General features: G+C 40.7%; 1 protein-coding gene across 7 annotated transcripts in view; it reads left to right on the top strand.

The window, feature by feature from the left end:
* The window catches only part of diaph2 (diaphanous-related formin 2), a 471,059-nt gene that overhangs the window by 180,446 nt on the left and 271,709 nt on the right, over positions 1–18,904 (top strand). For 5 of the 7 annotated variants that reach the window (XM_052073363.1, XM_052073354.1, XM_052073383.1 and 2 more), the window contains 3 exons: positions 1,507–1,569; positions 5,720–6,073; positions 9,815–9,929. In XM_052073363.1, the coding sequence (XP_051929323.1) occupies positions 1,507–1,569; positions 5,720–6,073; positions 9,815–9,929 (532 nt within the window). The remainder of the gene's footprint in view (positions 1–1,506; positions 1,570–5,719; positions 6,074–9,814; positions 9,930–18,904) is intronic. The other 2 variants (XM_052073392.1, XM_052073373.1) reach the window with 1 other exon arrangement.

Below are 18,904 nucleotides of genomic sequence, written 5' to 3'. Positions count from 1 at the left end.
TTGTTTGTTTGTTTTAATTTAACATTTTCATGATGCTGTCCAAATATGCAGAATGATCAGGCAAAACATCACGAGAATAAAATATTTATGGTGTCATCCCTAAAACATGCATCTCCATGCATTCAAGTATTAGCCTTTACCAAGCATGGTGTAACCGTGCTTAGTTAAAATTGCTTATTAGTTTTTGGTTGCCCAACTAGAATTTAAAGCTCATAAAATATTTAGATCCAAACAGTCTTTTGTAGAATCATCCTGTGTCTGTTACTGTAGAAAGAATTCTTAATGCCCCCCCCCACCCCTCCTCCCCACACACTGCCTTTTAAAAGCCAGGATGCATTTTATAAACAACACTGACTGGGAGTGTGAAGAGCATAGTGTGAGAGCGTGAGAGCCGTAACAGAGGTAGCATGGCACCTGTGGGGAGAGGATAAAAATACATAAATAAATAAATCCATGAAACATTTGAAGTCGTATGTCACTAGTCATTTTGATAGGACGGGGAGTGGTGTTTCATTGTCTGCTTCTCACATCCTGTTTTTTTAATAGGAGTTGTTTTCAGACTACTGGTTTATACAGAGGAGGCAAATAGTAATATGGTTCAAATACAAATATAGACCAAGAGTCTCCGTTGACTCAGGGAGCAGGGCCTGGACATGTACTGTTCCATACTCCACTGGCAGAGCAACACTGCAATGTTGCAACACAACACCAAACAGCCAAGGGGACAGGCAAACATTAAGTGTCAGTTAGGTGGATGGCAGTCTCAGTCAGGGACAGAAGGCTGAAGTGATTACAAGTAAAAGAACGAGGGAGCAGATTTAGGGGCAGGTAGACTTGAAAACAGGAGACCAGTCGAAAAAGTGCTGAAGTCATGCATCAAAGTGGAAGTTTAATGTCAACAGTTTGCTGGTGTTTATTTGTAACACGATCAGTAAAGATGATCGACACATCCATGGACCATGGCACCGATGTTCGTAACACATGGTCCCAGAGGTACATCTTCAAACAAAATAATTCACATACAAAAATGACTTTCACACATCTAAGAACATTGAAGTGTATTTCACAAAGGCACCAAGAGAACAAAAAAGCAAATCGAAAAAGTGTGTTGAAGGAGCACCCGTGGATTATCTGCTTTTTTTCATGGTGATTTTCCTTTGAAGATTCTGTAGATGACAGGATGTATTACGTCAGTATTTTTATTTTTATTATTATTTTTTTGGGGAGCCATAAAGTGTGTCTCTTGCACATCAAACAAGTTCGTTGAGGGGAAACAAGGGATGCGTAATGCACTGGTACTGTTTAAGCTGTGGCCTCTTTGACCACGCTCACAACTTTAATGCTTGTCGGCTCAGTGTGTTGTTTGTGTCATACAGTGTGTCGCATATGAGTCTTCTCTATCTCGCTAACCCTGTGTGTGCCTCTGTTTGCTACCTCATATTTGTGCTGTGACGTCTGTGTGTGTGTATTCCTGAGTGTATGTGTATGTTTGTTTGGCATCTACAGTTAACTATTGAAAGTGACAAGCTCAAAGAGGCTCAGAGACTCATCGGGGAATCTGAAGCCAAGGTGGGTGTCTTCGCTGCACATGTGGCTCTAAAAATGCATCCACCCCTTCGTTTGTTCACTATTGTCATAATCATATATCAGATTAAAGCTTTTAACAATATGCAGTCCAGAGGAGGGGGCGGGAGGGATGAAAATATTGCAGACTGTGATGAAGAAACGTGAGACAGACTGGGTTGATGTGTCTTTGACACGTTTGTCATTTTGGCTGGTCAATTGTGTTTTTTGGAGCCTAAAAATACCAATATTTGAATACTGAATCTCAAAGGCATCTAAAATGGGATTAATATGTACACATGTTTGATAATAACAGAGATAAAAACTAGAAGGAGCCACAGTTGGCTCAGTTGATGCAGACCGAGACGCCATCTTTAATTGGGCCATCCCACCATCATTTCGTACATTCACTTTTAGGGAGCTAACTGTGTTCTGCTCCAATGAATTCTTCATCACTTATTTAATTCCGGGATGTAGACGCCATAGCATTGGGTGGCTTTCGTTGCACACAATACAATACAATACAATACAATACAATACAATACAATACAATACAACACATGCTGATTTATATAGCGCCTTCACAACAGCGGCAGCTGTAACAAAACGCTTAACAAAACAGTTGACATAAAGTAAAATAATAAACACAATATATACCATAAAACACAGACAGTAGTGCAGTCCTAACCAATTTTCTGTCACATGCTTTGTTGTTTGAAGCAGTTTGAGATGAAAGAGGAGAGAATCAAAGTGTCCTTTAACCAGTGGATCAGAGACGTCATGCTTAAAATGTGCACACGTCGGCTATAAGCGAAGTTTCAAAGTCAACAAGAAGCTGTAGCATTCATTGACGAAAAAAGAGATTGTTTCACTTCTCCTGTCCCATGGAAATCCATTTCAATTCCAAGCGGCGACTCTCGGTTCCAAATAGCATCGGCGCTCTGCGCCAGCGCTCTTCTCTCCTCATCCTCAACTTCAGCAGCCATCCATCCGCACCAACGCCAACTGTCCAACACACAAAACTTAAAGGGCTCGACTGCTGCGTTGCCTGTGACGGAATAGGGATTGAAGATGCATTTCTGCCGGTGCAGATGTTTGAGGAGACACATTCGGTATCGACAACCACCGTCGAAAGTTGTTGTCATTAATCGTGTCCATATTACAAAACTCTCAAAACCTAGCATCAGTACAGTTACACAATGGCAGCACTACTCACAAAGTGGAAAGGATTTTCGTGCCATGTTAAACTGACATTTAAAATTGGACAGTAAATCAATCAATCCAACTTTTTTTTCTCAACATGCTCTACTCTGTGATATTGTTTGTTTGTGTGTGTGCGCGCGTGTGTGTGTGTGTGTATGTGTGTGTGTGTGTGTGTGTGTGTGTGTTTAAACATACCGTATTTTCCACACTAAAAGACACACTGGATTATGAGGCGCACCTTCAATGAATGGCTATTTTGTAATTTTTTTTCACACATTGGACGCTTCGCATTATTACGCGCAATCCACAATGCCTCCACTAGATGGTGCTACGCTCCTTCCATTCAACTAGAGAGGCGCCCGTTCAACTTGAGAGGGGTTCTTGACTGAAAAACGTACATTAACTATTACTGTACTTAAATGAAACTATGAAAATTGAAAATAATGCATTATAACAGAAAATCACATGAGGCAACACTAAATAAATTCTATATCCCCCCCTACAGAATTTATTTTGTGATTTCCTCGCTTGATTTTCTTGGTGGTTTCATTGAAGTAATAATTAATTTACATATTTCGGAGGCAGCCATGAACGCCTCTTGAGTAGAACGGAAGATAAGGCATAGAGACGAACAAAGACGTACACTACCTGTATTTGTTGAGACTGTGAAAACCGTTAATAAAGTCTAAGTTAAAAACAAAAACATAGCTCTCCTTTTTTCAACAAATACAGATGAGTCTTTGTCCATTTCCGTGCCTTCTTTTCTTCCAGTCAACTCGAGAGGCGTTCATAATAATAATAATTAAATGATGTGATGTGTGTGATGTGAAAAACAATTGTAAGTAGCACTGCGATTTATCCATTTTGCATTAATATTGCACTTAATTGAACAGTGTTTGTTTGTTTTTTCTTCTTTCTTCTTTCTAGCCACATTCTTGCTGCTGGAGGCTGTAAATTTCCCCAGTGTCGGACAGATAAAGGATATCTTATATTATCTTATGACCGCCGCCGAAAAACGCATTGGCATTTCCTTGATCAAAGCGCCATGACTACTTCGATCAGATGTCAGTAGTAGATATTTATTCCTTTGTTGTGTATTCACAAAAGATGAAATCACAATATAAATTCTGTAGGGGTGGCTATAAAATGTATTTTGTGATATCCTCGCTTACTTTTCAGTTATAATGTATCATTTTCAATTTTCGTAGTTTCATTATCATTAGTTAACGTTTTTCGGAGGCGGTCTTGAACGCCTCTCGAGTCGAACAGAAGAAAGCACGAAGATAGACAAAGACGTACCTGTATTTGTTGAGACTGTTTTAAAAAATGAACACCACAGCTCTCCTTTTTTCGGAGCTGCAACAAAAACTTATTTAACTCATTCACTCCCAAAGACGTTTTTAAACGTCTTTTTAGACTTGGTCGAGAATTGGCTGGTACTGAATGAGTTCATAAAGCAGCGACAATGGAAGCATGTCTCCAGGAAGGAGCCATCTTGGAGTCGACGTATTACCTGACACGTAATGACCATACACAAGACACACCGGATTTTAAGGCGCTCGGAGAGCGTTTAAGAAAATGGAAGACTTTTTGGTGCGCCCTATAGTGCGGAAAATACGGTACTGTAAAGATGATTCAGAAATTGACATGCATGTGAAAAGGTTGTCACATTAACATACCCATAGAAAGAGCCAGTATCGATATTTTGGCAGGAACGCGGATGGAAATACTATCTACTGTATTCGCATTAAGGGGTCTCCGGTTTATGGTGGAGTTTCATTCCTAAACCGACCACATAACCAAAGTTTGTATGGAAGCCAAACACTAAATATGTTAACCGAGTAGTCAACTCATAATTATAGTAAGTATGTGTAAGTAAAAACACTTTTAAGTTATGAACATGAGACAATCAAATGAAAGAACAGCCAGTCCAGCAGCGAAAACTGAGATCACTTGCTTGTACTGCATGAACAGAATCTTACACGGTACACCGTTTTAACTTCATCTGACAGGACTGTCGAACCCTCAGTTTTTGCAGATATCAATAATACTGTCTAATAATAATAATCAAATGGAATTGCTTACAGGCTCTACTGTTTTTACCCACTTACATTTCCTGCTTGTGGAGTGCAATTTTCATTCGTAATTACCTCGCTGTTGATTTGACACTCTGATATGAGATTGGGACATAGTATTGAATCACACAGCATTCAAAGTTAATTAGCTGCCACACTGACCTCCTCATTGAATCGACAGAATGAATCCAGACCCCTTATATATAAACTCGCCATCAATATGGAACATAACCACACTCTTAATTTAGCAGTTAATTTCCTTCAATTTGCTTATATCAGCATTGAAAGAGGAAATGGGCCACAGAGGGGTTGAGATTGACAGACATATCATCGTCAAATCTGTATTGTCATCGAGAGGAGCTCTAATTCTAGCCCTAATAAACAATCAGTCATGATGTAATGAATCACAACATGTGAAAAAAACAAGATGCCAATCACATTCCAAGCAAAGTGGCTTTGGAGGATGCTCATAAAGGTGTATTGGTTTTGGGCACAGCACACATCTAATAAGCTGACACCATGCCCATGTTTGGATACCCATAATTGCCAAATTTGCATTTTTTATTTGATTTTTTTCCGATTGGCATTTTGACCAAGACTTGCTGTGTTTATGTGGTGAAAGTGTCAGTGGAGTCATGCTGAGGGACTGCGTTACCCCTCCTCAGTCTCAGCTGCAGTGGTGAGGTCCAGTAATTACATATTTTAAGGCTGCACAGGCAGATCTGAAACCCCCTCCGCTTTCCCAAAGCAAACAAAGATGTAAGTCTTTAAAATCTTCTTGGCAACATAATAAAGCCTCGTAGCAGCTAAAAGAAAGTTCTTTAGCACCTTGATTAAAAAACAAACAAACAAAAAACGGCATCCATGTCTTCTCACAGATTGCAGCTGTTCCAGCTGTGCCTGGGGCACCACCTCCGCCACCGCAACCGGGAGGTGCCGCGGCACCACCGCCTCCTCCCCCGGGTGGCTGTCCTCCACCGCCACCGCCTCCTTTGCCCGGCCATGCCAATGCTCCACCACCTCCTCCGCCGCCGCCTCCTCCTCCGGGTGGGGGGCCACCACCTCCACCGCCGCTGCCCGGGTGCGGGCCCCCACCCCCTCCGCCTTTCTTTGGGGGCCGGGGTGGGCCTCCTCCACCTCCTTCGATTCCTGTCCTCAAACTGCCGTATGGACTTCAGCCCAAGAAGGTTTACAAGCCTGATACGGTGATGAAGAGAGTCAACTGGAACAAGGTACGTTGAGACTAAACTCACTGCACCTTAAATCATGAAAAATGGAAGCTGGAGTTGTATCACCTCAATTCAATCACCTGAAAGCTTGTAGAGTATGTTGAAAATATCCAACTCATTGAGCATCTAATGCATTAACGCTCCACACCTTTGCTTTACTATGTCTTTGGCTTTTTTATTTTATCTTTTTGGGGGGGCGGGGGGCTGCCACCAGCACGCCACAGAAGGGTACAAGCGATGACAAAGGGGAAGGGTCAGTATGATGATGAGCATTTAACAGGAAATACAGCAATGCGACGAGCAGCATGATGCGGTACAAACGTCTCGATCATGGCTACTCAGAACAAAATGGCTCAAGTGACAATGTAATATCATATATCTTATTTGCGATGCCACCAGAGGAGTGTACATCAAACGTAAAATTTCTAAAGCCTTACATGAAGGCTTTAGAAAGAAAGAAGCGGTCGCAAGGATCCCAAAGTAAACAATCCTTTCCCCTCAAATGCCCTCAGAATGGAAAAATTGTGATAATCAAAACAGTTGTACTTCCATGCCACCTCATCCGAATAACCATTTTTAACTTTAGGCCAGTGTGGCATTCTGACACACTGAAATTGACCTTTTTAAAAAGCCATACATGCAAATGTATTGTGGATTCCTCTACATGCGCTAACAAGTGGATGTTTTATGGTGTCAGCGATAGAACATTTGCCATTCTGCCTTCTCAGCTAAATTTGATGTATAAAATTACATACATTTATGATCGTGTCACTGTGATTAGTCCATGTTCAGGATTTGTGGTGCGCATTGAAACATACCTTTGCTTTGCAGGAAGAGTGGTTTGGTGATGCAAATGAAATTCATAAGCACCGGAGAACAAACAATCTATTGTTTTGACATGCAAAACAGTCTCCTGCCTTCATAGATTTGAAGTGCACGGGTGCCGGCGGCAAATGTGAATTAGTTGGATAAAGTTCTAGTTATTTTTCATCGCAGTTCCATCCACAGTTTGTCCTGCCAGAGCATGAATCAAACAACTTTCCAAAATAAGTTTGAGGCAATTACTAAATCATAGCTCCAAATATAATAAAGTGTAGTAGGGCCCGTGAGTAGTGACAATAGTTAAAGTGACAAAGCTGCTGACATCAGAAATAGATTTAATCGTACACATTTGTCTCCACATAATTTGGATACACCTTCCAGTTTGTCCTGATGTGGTGGCACCACCTTACCAGTCACAAGTAATTGGAGTGAGAAAAAAAAAGTGTTGAATGCCATTGCACAATTCTTTTTTTTTTTTTTTTACACTGTTTGTTTGAAACTCTACCATATATCTGTTAGAGATTTTCAGTTGTGAAGTTACTACCCTTTAGGCTTTTTTATTGTTGTTTTTCCTCCCGAGTTTCAATTTCCATCAATATTGTAACACCACATTTTCAAGAATAGTTTCAGTGATATGCACCCAATGGGCAAACATCAGTGGCACGTACGCTGCAAAAATGTAAACATCAACAAGATAAAATACCTTGAAACAAGAGGACATTTCCAAAAATGAAAAGTTCTATCGAGGCAAATAATGCTATGAGTTTAATGAGCTGAGAAATTGGATTGGATTGGATACAACTTTATTGTCAAATGTGCTGTATACAGCACAGATGACATTTCTTTCAAGAAACAAGAAATATGGACTTCTTATCCAGAATTGTGACAATTATTTTTCTATTCTTATTGAGGCAATTTTTCGGGGTGCTTTAATAGAAATGAGATTTACTTAAATTCCTTGGCGATGCAGAAGATTTCGCATTCACTTTGTGTGATTTCTTCCACAAAATGGAAAAAGTTCAATGAAACATGTTCTTGTTTTACTCCAAATTACAGTACCAAAAATGCACTTTGGCTACTTCGATAAGGTGAAATGAGTGATTGAGCCATCTACATCTTGCTTGTGGTAACCATTTTATTTTTACCATTTTGTTTTGATTACGGACGAACTTTACAATTATTTTTTTTCTTCCCTGACCATTTCTGTTTACCCCATACGATACTTAAGGCTGGATTAATGACACTGGTTGCACTGACAAAATTCAGGAAAAAAAAAGAAAAAGGGTGGCTCCTTGTTGGGCACTGATCAATCCAAGGGTTTGATACACACTTCTGAAATTTGCTCAAATTGCTACAGTTTAGTTCCAAATGCCTAATGACGCCAAGCACTAAAGCGAATGGATGAATAGAATCAGATATCTTTAAATCTGAATGTGCTCTCTTCAAAATTTGGATACATATGTGACATTTTAATATTGGCAAATTCAAAAAGGAGCCTCAACTCAGACATAGGAAATTCCCTGCAAATCCCATCTTGATCTTATTGAGATAAACCACGACAGAAAGGTCAGTCATCAACACAAATACAGTAAACACATTAAATAACTCCAACGTCAATCTTGATTACACCATAAGTGGAAACAATTAAATCTGTCACGTTGTGCCCGAAGCGATGGAATAATTGCTTCGTACACATCAAAATAACTGAAAATGGATCCCCGAAATAGCAGACACAGAAAGAGGTTTTGTCAGGGAACAAAAGGAGTCTTTAATACGAACCAAAAAATACCCGACAGGGAGAATAACAAAAAGCGTTGGTCAAAATAAGGACCAGGGAATAGTATAAAGAGAACAACAGAAAACGCTTGTGGAAAAAATAGCAAGGAGGGTCTGATTAGACAATTATATAAATTTCATTTGCAAGAGGAACAACGACGCGCAATAACAGCCACAAGGCTAAGAGGCAATGAATAATACAAATAGGAATTTGGCGAGAGAATATTGGCACGGCGTGGAATACTCCGGCAGTGAGTAGACTGCCAGAGCGTCCAAATAAAGGCAGAGTAATCACTCACAAATGGGTGACAGGTGTGCAAGCGGCGGGCAGAAAGCCCGCCCCCTGCTGGCAAACACGGGACGTGACAAAATCGTGCAGTAATGCAGCTAGCCTTGAAATCAAAGGTAGGTAAGGGGAAGCCTCGGCCAACTAAAGGCTACATAATATGTAACATTTGAATACGTTCAGGTTTAGAGTGTTCCCCTACTGTTGGCAAGGGATAGGGACCAAGCCCAGCCTCACATATGGAAAATCTGCCTACAGGTGCTCCATTAAAAAAAAAAAAAAAAAATGGGGGCGAGGGTCTTGTAATCAGGGTATGAAAATGAAACCCTCCCATCTCTTCAACATAGTTACTTGGCAACAAGATCCCACACGATGGTGCCAAAGCAATGCGATATACTGCTGTACATTAGAGAGGGCTTTGGCCCGAGCACAAAAAAAAAAGTATGTTTGATATTATCAACAAATAACAGATGCCACGTTCTGAATCAAGGCCCATTGTTAACACTAATGATTTACAAGCAATTTGGGCGTCTGCACATGCTTATTATTTCGTCTGTTCAATCAGCGTCAACTCCATCCTTTGCATATAGGCAATGACACATACGTTAAATCCACAGCCACAAAAGTCAGATATAGCCACTGGGCGTTTGTTCCTGCAGAGTGACTCCAGTAAAAAACAATGACACGTGTGTGTGTGTGTGTGCGTGTGTGTGTGTGTGTGTGTGTGTGTGTGTGTGTGTGTGTGTGTGTGTGTGTGTGTGTGTGTGTGCGCGCGCCCACATAGCAAGAACACACGCATTGAGTGGCATTTTTATGTGCTCTCCGATTGGGCTGGTAATGGAATCCTTGTGTTACTTCAGATAGTGCCACAGGAAATGGCGGAGAATTGCATCTGGATCAAAGTGAAAGAGGAGAAGTTTGAGAATCCTGACCTGTTTGTTCAGCTCTCCCACTGTTTCTCGTCACAGAGCAAAGGTAAGAAAGCAGGCACTGTCTCACCTTTTCGCTTCTCTCCGGCCCCAACATACATGGCCCCCCTTTCTTAATTAATCTCCTCGTGCACTTCATTTAGCATCTTTGTCTAGCCACTTGAGTCCCATGACGCCCATGTTTTTTCCACTGAAATATTAATTACAACAGTCAGTTTGTCCTTAATTCTCATCATTGTGCCAATTAAGGCTTGCAATGCTCCGGCTGCAGGGTGTTAATATCTGTTTTCTCTCAATGTGCGTTGTATTTGTTCGTTCTATCTTCGAGGAGCATTTTTGCCATCAACATTCTGTGTGGGCAGACAAAAAGGCTTCCTAACTTACAGATGGATAGTAAAAAAACTGTACAGATACGCTTTATTTATGTATGGAATTGTGTATATGGAAGCACTTTGCTTTCATGGTGATGCGATGTGTGATCCCCCTATTTGATATTGTGTATTTGTGTAGTCCACCACGCTAAATCTAGCAGCGGTGGAGAGGGAAGTTCAAGTGCTGAGCAGTCAAATGTCAGCTTTGTCAGGCTATGCGGACATAACTATACCCAATCCTTCAGCTCTAGCCATACACTCAACGTCTGTTTGGACACCAATAGCTTTCTTACAGCCTCTGGGTTTTCACCCAAAGCTTATCAATCTTTTTTTTTTTTGTTTGTATACATCTCTGAAATAGGCATTTTGCTTTGAGAGCCGCAAGCTGATTTCCTGACATAATACAGATGAAAAGTGAGTAGCAAGGCCTAATAAAGTGACAGGGACAAGCTCACCGGCCATATTTCACTTGAGGTTATCTGCCAGAAACCTTTTTTTCTGAAATTGACAATCGACTGCATACCTGTAATGATCTTGCAATTAGTTTTCTTTACAATTTAGGACATTTCAGATAAAACAAAGACAACATTTTTGTGGCAGCACAGCAGCCTAGTGGTTAGCGTGTGTACCTCATGGTTGGAGTTTTTGGGTTCAAAACTCAACTCAGGCCTTTTTGTGTGGAGTTTGGATGTTTTCCTGATGCTTGTGAGTGTTTGGTTACTAGATTAGTGATGAAAGCCCTCTGGCTTTTCCTGGAATTCCGGATTTTCAAATTTTCATCAAAATTCCTCCGAAAAATTTAGGAAAAGTTGCCTAACATTAATCCGGATATTCGTTGACAACATTGAACGAACACACGTTTGAATTTGTTGTTTTGCTTTCACGAGCGTAGCCATGTTGAGGCACTAACACTAGTAACAGTAACAGCCCTTCCCTCGCATTCTCATGGCCTCGCTATATCTCGCAGTCTTCGCAATTTCGGCGAGAACGGAAGCCACAAAGGGTGCACGTGTGCACACAAAAGGCAGATTAATCATTGAATGTCGAGTATTTGAATAACGTTTTGTGTAAACTAATTTATGCCAGGTACGGCCCCAGCGCAATGTTCAAAAAGGTAGACAGGCAAGCTGACGTACGTGCAATAGATGCGGGTGTTGGGAACACGTTCAAGTGGTCATGGTTTGAGGAAAATGGACTTGAACGGAGATGTTTGTCCGACTACATTACAAAGGTCCACAAACCTGGTAAGTCAGTTAAAATCATATATATACTGTATATATGCTCACATTTGTATTTTCACGAAAGTCTACTTTCATCTGTGCTCGATACATGTTGATAAACCTGCGATTGGCTGGCCAGGGTTTGTACGGGTCCTTAAAGGGCATAAAAATCAATAAGAAAAAGGTGTAAAATTATTTTCTTAATTGTCCATAATTTTCAGGGACATCTTCTATATCCATGAAAATTCATAAAAATTAACCAAATCCAAAAAAATATTTTTTTTTTAAAGTTCATTTCATTTGTGTATGTCATTTCCCCCACCCTTCCAATTCATAGTTTTGTCGGAACATGCAGGACCTGGTACCCGCTCTGCTTTTTCTGCTGTCTCCGATTAGTTCCGACGATAATCACGTGATCACTTCGGGTCATTCGGGGAAACAACAATAGATTGACGCCATCCTGGGGCACTGAATGGATGGTTTGGTTGCCGACTCGGCAAAACAATTACCGTATTTTCTGGAAACATCTATTCATCGAATTTATCGATCTCAACAAGTGACAGACAAGTATGTAGCGAAGCCACTCGAGCGAAGCACGCCTCAGCAGTCGATAGTCCGCTGCTCTCTGCTGTGTGATTTTGTGAATTGCTGGAGATTATACATCGGCCTACTGCCGAGTGTGCAAGAAGGGCATCTCCGTGAGAGGTAAAACATGTTGTAGCCTCCTGGTCAAGTCAAATGCATTGCGGCACACAGCAAAACAGAAGAAAATTGATCGCCAAGAACTTGCAAAAGAGATGGAGGAGAAAACTAAGTCACTGTCTGCTATTCCCTAATTGTCATATCAGTTTCATATTTGTCAGTATAAAACATGTCTGATCAATGAAGGTGATATGAGGGAAAATAATAGGGTTGGACCATTTGGGTTTTAGACTTCTGACATGCATTTCAGCTGTTCAGGTACACTGGATACTGCTAAGATGGGCAATCAGTACCAATGTTAGTGAAACCAGATTTTCCAGGTGATTCATATGACCATTAGCATTGTTCTTAGAGTTGTGTTTATTCAAAAATAAATTGAAGTTTTATATTTTCTCAATTTAAATTTTTCTTAGTGTGTTCTATTTGAGAATCATTTAAAACATTTTTTTTCATTTTCCTACCTGTGATACAGTTAGCAAAGTGAAAATTTGACTTACAGTATGTCAAATAAAGGGTTAAATGATTGCCCCGAAAAATAAAGATGTGCCCTTCCTTTGGCAGCAATGATTTGAACACCAGCTTAGTGATACGTGGCTTTCTGTTCAGCCCATGTATTGCTGAGCGGGCATTAAATCCACCGTGAATCCCCCGCTGAATGGAGAAAAGATCCTTAAAATTAGCTAAATTGGTCCACAAAAGTAATTAAAAGGTCCATAAATAAAAAGCAAGTGAAAGCCAACCCGCGATCCTTGTAAGGTTAGGTGCATTATCAGGTGGATGGATGGATGTGAATCAACCTAATTGGTTCTTGGCCGTTGCCTCAATTCTTCACCATGTTTTGTTGCAGAAAGTAACAAACAAACTAGCAAAAAAAAAAAAAAGAAAGACGAGGGAATATCTGCCGATTTCAGACTACAGCTCAATATGGAATCATCATTTCAGTTTTGCTTTAAATGACCTGGTCTAATATTTATTAAAATTCTCTTCCTCCCCTTGAGGCTTAAAAAAGCGCTATCGGTAGACCCAGTTCCCGCAGGCAGAGTAATAATTTACGATCTAGCGTTTCCCCTGTGCGTTACTCTTTGCTGGATCCCTATAAATTACCCCTGCAGCAACTTCCCTGCATCAGCTCTCATGCCAGAATTGTTAAAACAGAACATGATTATGGCATGAATGAAAAATGCTGTTTAATGTTTGATAAGGGAGCCCACTCAAGAGGCGATGGAGCCAGCCAGGGTGGCTTTGTGTGGAAAATGCTGAAAATGTGTCACAATGCGTGGCATACGAGGCTCTGATTGTAACCTCAGCTGTCTCTCGGCTGATTCAACAGTGTAAAAGCAGACTTCACTGTTGGGTCCTATTTTACATTAGGATAAACAATTCATATTAAAAAAAGGGAAAAAAACGTGTGTGATCTTAGAGGTAGCTCTTCATGCCCAATCGGTGTGTGTCTCTGTGTATCACAAAGGCTGAGGCAAAAAGGTGGAAATGCATTCCCTGCAGAGCTGGCCTCCGTAAATGCCGCATAAAAGAATCTGTTAAAGCCACATTTCTAAGGGTTACAATACAAAGGAATGAAATAAACACAACGGCATTCCTGAATTTTTCTCATCTTTATTGTGAGTAGAAGTCTCGAATGCCCCCCCCCCTCACTTTCAAGAAGTTGAACTGATCCGATTGTCAGATCAGCTAAAATATCAAAATAGATCATTTTCTTCCCTTTCAGAAATGCCAAAATCAATTGGGGAGGGATGTCATTTGTGATTTGCATTAATATTAATTAGCTAATGTTGCAATTACTTATCATCAAATGTCCATCCATCCGTTTTCTCTATATCCTAGCCTGTTCAGGGAGATGAAGCCGATCTGAGCTCACAATTACACAATTACACAATTATATATATGCTGTTTGCTGTTTGGACATTGTAAGTCAAATCATCTTGCATACCGTTTTTTGTGGGGTTTTTTTGGTGGTGTGTTTTGTTGTCTGAAACATAGACAAAGAAATGCCTTTTTGTTTTGACTCTCTCTCGACTCAGCTTTATTTATAGAACACTTACAAAAAAAAAAAAAAAAAAAACACTTTCACAGAAGTATTCTACACATAAAGTGAACATAAAAGAGAGACGGCCAGAACCGCCTTGGAAATACACCGGCCGTTTTGGGGAAATTCACGACCCCCCCGCGCTCAGAGGGGCTGGGTAGTCCCCCCCGTTTTTTGAAAATATTGCATACATTTTGTTTCTCTTCACTATTGTTTCCCAGTAGCTGTCATTCAAAGTCTCATAGATACATTTAAATCCATATTGAAACAATAGATTTCTTGTGAAATATATGTGTGTGTGTATATACAAATGTATGAAATAGTTATATTATCACTGATTAAGCAATATTCCTGACTGTAAATCCATTTGCGATCGTAACTTCTTTTGGGTCCCAGGTGAGCTGGATCTCTGCTAACCTTTCGAGTTAATGCAAATAGGCGAATGTCTTCCTTTTTTAAAGATCACAGAATGTCACCTTTGACACCATCAAATGCTCCGAGATCGAAAAATTGTGACCGGCGACCCACGGTACATTATCAGAGCTCCTCATCTTTTATTTGCTCTCATCTATTCAACCTTTGTGCAACACATGAAATGGTCCGTTGAAACCACCTGGCTGTGTCTTATTGAAAGAGTTTGTTTCTTTTGCTTTCTCTCTCTTTTTTATGCTTCTTTTCTTCCTTGCCCACATTGCTTTCCTTCTTAACATTTTTCTTCATTTGACTTGGCTTGGCTTTATCAATCACGCTCTCGGGATCAAATCAGATTCACTCCAGGATTGAACGCGTGTTGCCGTGGTCCGCTGCATTTGACAGGCAATCCATTCAGCTGGAACTTTTGCACTTCAATTTGGAAAAAAGATGTTTCTTCCGTTGCCTCAAATCAACGGCTGATGGACATGGCTGTTGTATAAGGGATACAACGTTATGACAGATTGAAGATGACCCCCCCCCCCCCCACACACACACACACACACATTATGCCTCGTGTATTCATTATGCGTCTTTGACAATAATGAGTATTGATTACATACGAGCTTTTGGGGATGCCGGTTAGGTTGTAGCCATAAATACATCCCATCAGACTTTAAGCCTTCATTATGGGGGCTCATTGATGTTGCGAGGCACATCTCATCCTTTCCTCCCTTCACCTTTGATGATGCATAATTCATGGAGGGGACGAGACTGCCCTTGTCAGATGCCTTCTCACCTGCTTGAAATACTCACTTTGGTTTGCCGGACTTGTGGGAGGCTCGTAATGAATTGTGCTCGTGTAAACAAGCTCAACTTAAGCCGCTGTCGCATATTTTTTCGTCAGAGGTGACCAAGGTCTTTGCTGCCTCTCCTTTCCTTGCTGTGATTGGGTATTTCTTCTTATCATGAAGCCCCACCCACACAGTGCCAACACCAGACTGTTTGTATTCTTCCCCTTCTTCTTGCAAACATCATTAATCCGCTCCAACGTAGCTGTAAATTCTCTAGACACTAAACAGCTGTGCTCGCAGACAGCCTCATGTAGTTCATTCATTGTTGTGCTTGGGAACTGGCAGGTTTATGTCTCTTTAGTTTACAGCCCACATTGTGACAATTACCCTATTACATCTATTACGGGTGGCTATGATAAATCCTTTCATTTTTGATTGTTACAAACCAGTGTGATCAAGCATTCGGTGTTAATAAGGTTGTGTAGTTTACTCTCTACATCTTGAAAGTGAAGGCAGTGATAGATTGCATGACTTGGCAGCGAGTGCACTATTAATTCAGACCTGACTATTTGGGTGCCATAACAGGCTGCCATTGAAATTGAAACATGAAGTGACAATGGTTGCAGGTTATAACGCCACTCGAAAACAAACAAACAAACAAACACAAAAAAACCCACTTGCTTTTTATTTGCAGGTAAAACAATCATGAAAGTTGGAACTCAAAAGTATGATTTATTGACATTCATGGCAACAATGTTAGCACAATATAGCAAACACAGTGTTGACTCCAAAACAGCTGTTTTTCCTTGTATCCTTAAGTTGTGAGGGGGGAACAACACAAAGGTTCTGTAAATTCTGCTACTTAAATTCTGTTGCTGTTTTTTCACAGTGTATGGTACATGGTGGCATATTGTTAGCATGTGTTCCTCACAGCTGAGAGCTCTGACTTGAATCTTGGCTCCGGCCTACTGGTGTGATGTTTACATGTTCTTCTCATACTTGCACGAGTTTTTTTTTTTTTTTTTTTTTTTTCTGGTCGTGGTAGTCCAACGTTCTCGTACATTCCAAGACGATGCATGTTGAACTTCATTAAAGACTCAAATGCGTGCTGCCGCCAATATCATAGTCTGGCGGCAAAGGTCCTTGCTAAGGTGGGACTCAAAAACGAGGCAGCGGGGAAACTGTGGGCATGCAGGAAACAAGTGCAGGAGCTCGGCTCCTGTAGGAACAAAGAGCGTAGGGCATGCAATCCAGGCTCGGCACTCTCTACAGTGGAACACAACAGCAGACTAAAAACATTTGCTGGGACGGACGGGTTGGGGGTGTGGGGGTGGTTTGCGACGGCGAGGTGACGTGTGATGCAGCAGAAAAGCCTTTGCCTTTTACACAAATGTATGGCGTGCACTCCTGCCTCCTCGCTTGCCTCTCAAAGCTCTGTTGTAACAAATTCAAACGTGCATAGTGTTCCATCTATTTCGGCAGAATCATTCGCTGGCAGTACGCATTCAATTGGTGTGAAATATACACCTAGCTTCCCATTTCTTTCATCATAATCAAGCACTTAAGCAGTGGTTCCTACCCTTTTTGGGTGTGTGTTTAAACTGCCTTGAAAATAAGTACAATGCAGAAAACAATAACAATCAAAATGAAGAACACACCCGTATTATTTTTGGGTAACTCTTTTACCACTCAAGAAATTGGAGCTGCTTTGAATAATTTCCCTGTCAGCAGGTATATAAGATTTAAACATCAGGAACAAAACACTGAGAATAAATAATATTCACACTCGCTAGAGCAGATTTCTTTTGTTTTCATCAGTCATTCAAGCTTTAATAAAACATCTGTGCCGGGACTTATTGATCTGGCAAACACTTTATGAAATGTTTCTGCCTACCCCCTACAATGTGTGAACATACTCGTCATTGCTCTTTGGCTCAATGAATGATGTCTATGGATGTTCGTTTGAGATGTCCTACTGCGTTCGTGGTCTTGAGCGTGTGAGCGTGAATACTTTCTTTTCTTTTGCTTTTCCACTCAGCTATTGATCATTGAATGCAAGCACTTTTTTGGGGGTTGTAAAACCGTGTTTATAAATAGAAAATCAATGAACGCAAAATTGGGCTTTTCATTATCATTCATCATTAACTTTTTCAGTGTCAGACTTTTTCAGATTCTTCTTTACCATGTGAAAAATGTTTAAAAATACTTGAAATTGTACCTGGGATTGTAGGCCTAGATTATTAGGTAAACGTGGGTAAACGTCCTTGGCATTAAACGAGTTAAAGAAATAATAATAATAATGTTGCACCGCTTTCACTCAATGTGTGTGAGATCCTGTGGCAGGAGATAGCATTTTTTTCCCCAGGGGTAACCACATGGACATAACACCTTTTTGAACCTGCACTTGTTTCTCGTGAGATATCTTGGGCAGAAAAGTGATCGAGACCACGCTAGTCACAAGGGAAGGGCGTTTTGCGTCATCTGACTATTGGTCAATGCCGAGACACCAGTCGTAGTACAATATAGGACATGCTGTTGCTTAGCAATGCTACTGATCGACTCGGTGCGCGGCGCGGTCCTAAGCACATTGTCTGGAAACATGTCTGGTAAACTTAAGCGAATCTTCCTGTCTGTGAAGGCCACACAAATAGTCACTTAAAATGTATTCATCTTGTTTTAATTGACACACTTTGCTTAAGGTCTCAATCTCAAGGCCGCAACAGACGTGTTACCTTGTTAGGTAAGGCAAACCTAGCTTCTCTCCTGTTTGGTTACAGTCCGCTGTCATAAATTCATTAAACACAGCAATACATTTTGATATCTCCTCGACTCCCAACGCATGCATGTTTGCCTCATTGAAGACTCCAAATTGTTCGTAGATGACTCTTGTTGAAAGTCAGTTGGTATTGGCACACGCTTACAAAGACCAGCAATGTGGTCAAGGTTTCAGAAAAAAAAGTATGTTGTTTAATTGTAGTGATATTATAGAAAATAAGGCCTCCTGTGTCATTTTGTCTGTGACGGCAAACTCTTTTGGACATGTTGGTATCCATCACCACACCGTGCCAGCTTCTTTTTAAGAGGAATGGCCACTTTCTGTCCAGCTCATTGTTTAACATCCGTTTCCCACAAACGTGACCACAATTGGCATTTTCCCACATACTCATCCTTTCAAGTGTCTTGTATTGTCGCTGAAGGATAGCCTCCATTTCCTTTGCTTAATTATTTTGATGGCTGAAGACCTTGATTCCAACTAGTAAATTACAGAGTTCGGATTAAATGCACATTGTTATTTCAAGATGGCTTAATACTTTGTAGGTTTATCTCATTTGAACAAACAAACGAGTCCAAATGGTCGCATTTTCCTCAGTTTGGACAAGAGGCCATTAATTGCTGGCACAGGCAGGGTACATTTGTCTCAATAAAACACAAAACAGCCTTGTTTCTCTCTGTTTGGTCCACTGTGATTAACTCAACAG

This window comes from Hippocampus zosterae, chromosome 1 (assembly GCF_025434085.1).
Source record: "Hippocampus zosterae strain Florida chromosome 1, ASM2543408v3, whole genome shotgun sequence".
NCBI lineage: Eukaryota > Metazoa > Chordata > Actinopteri > Syngnathiformes > Syngnathidae > Hippocampus > Hippocampus zosterae.
Note: the sequence above shows the minus strand (reverse complement) of the source record. Positions and strands in the feature narration are given on the sequence as shown.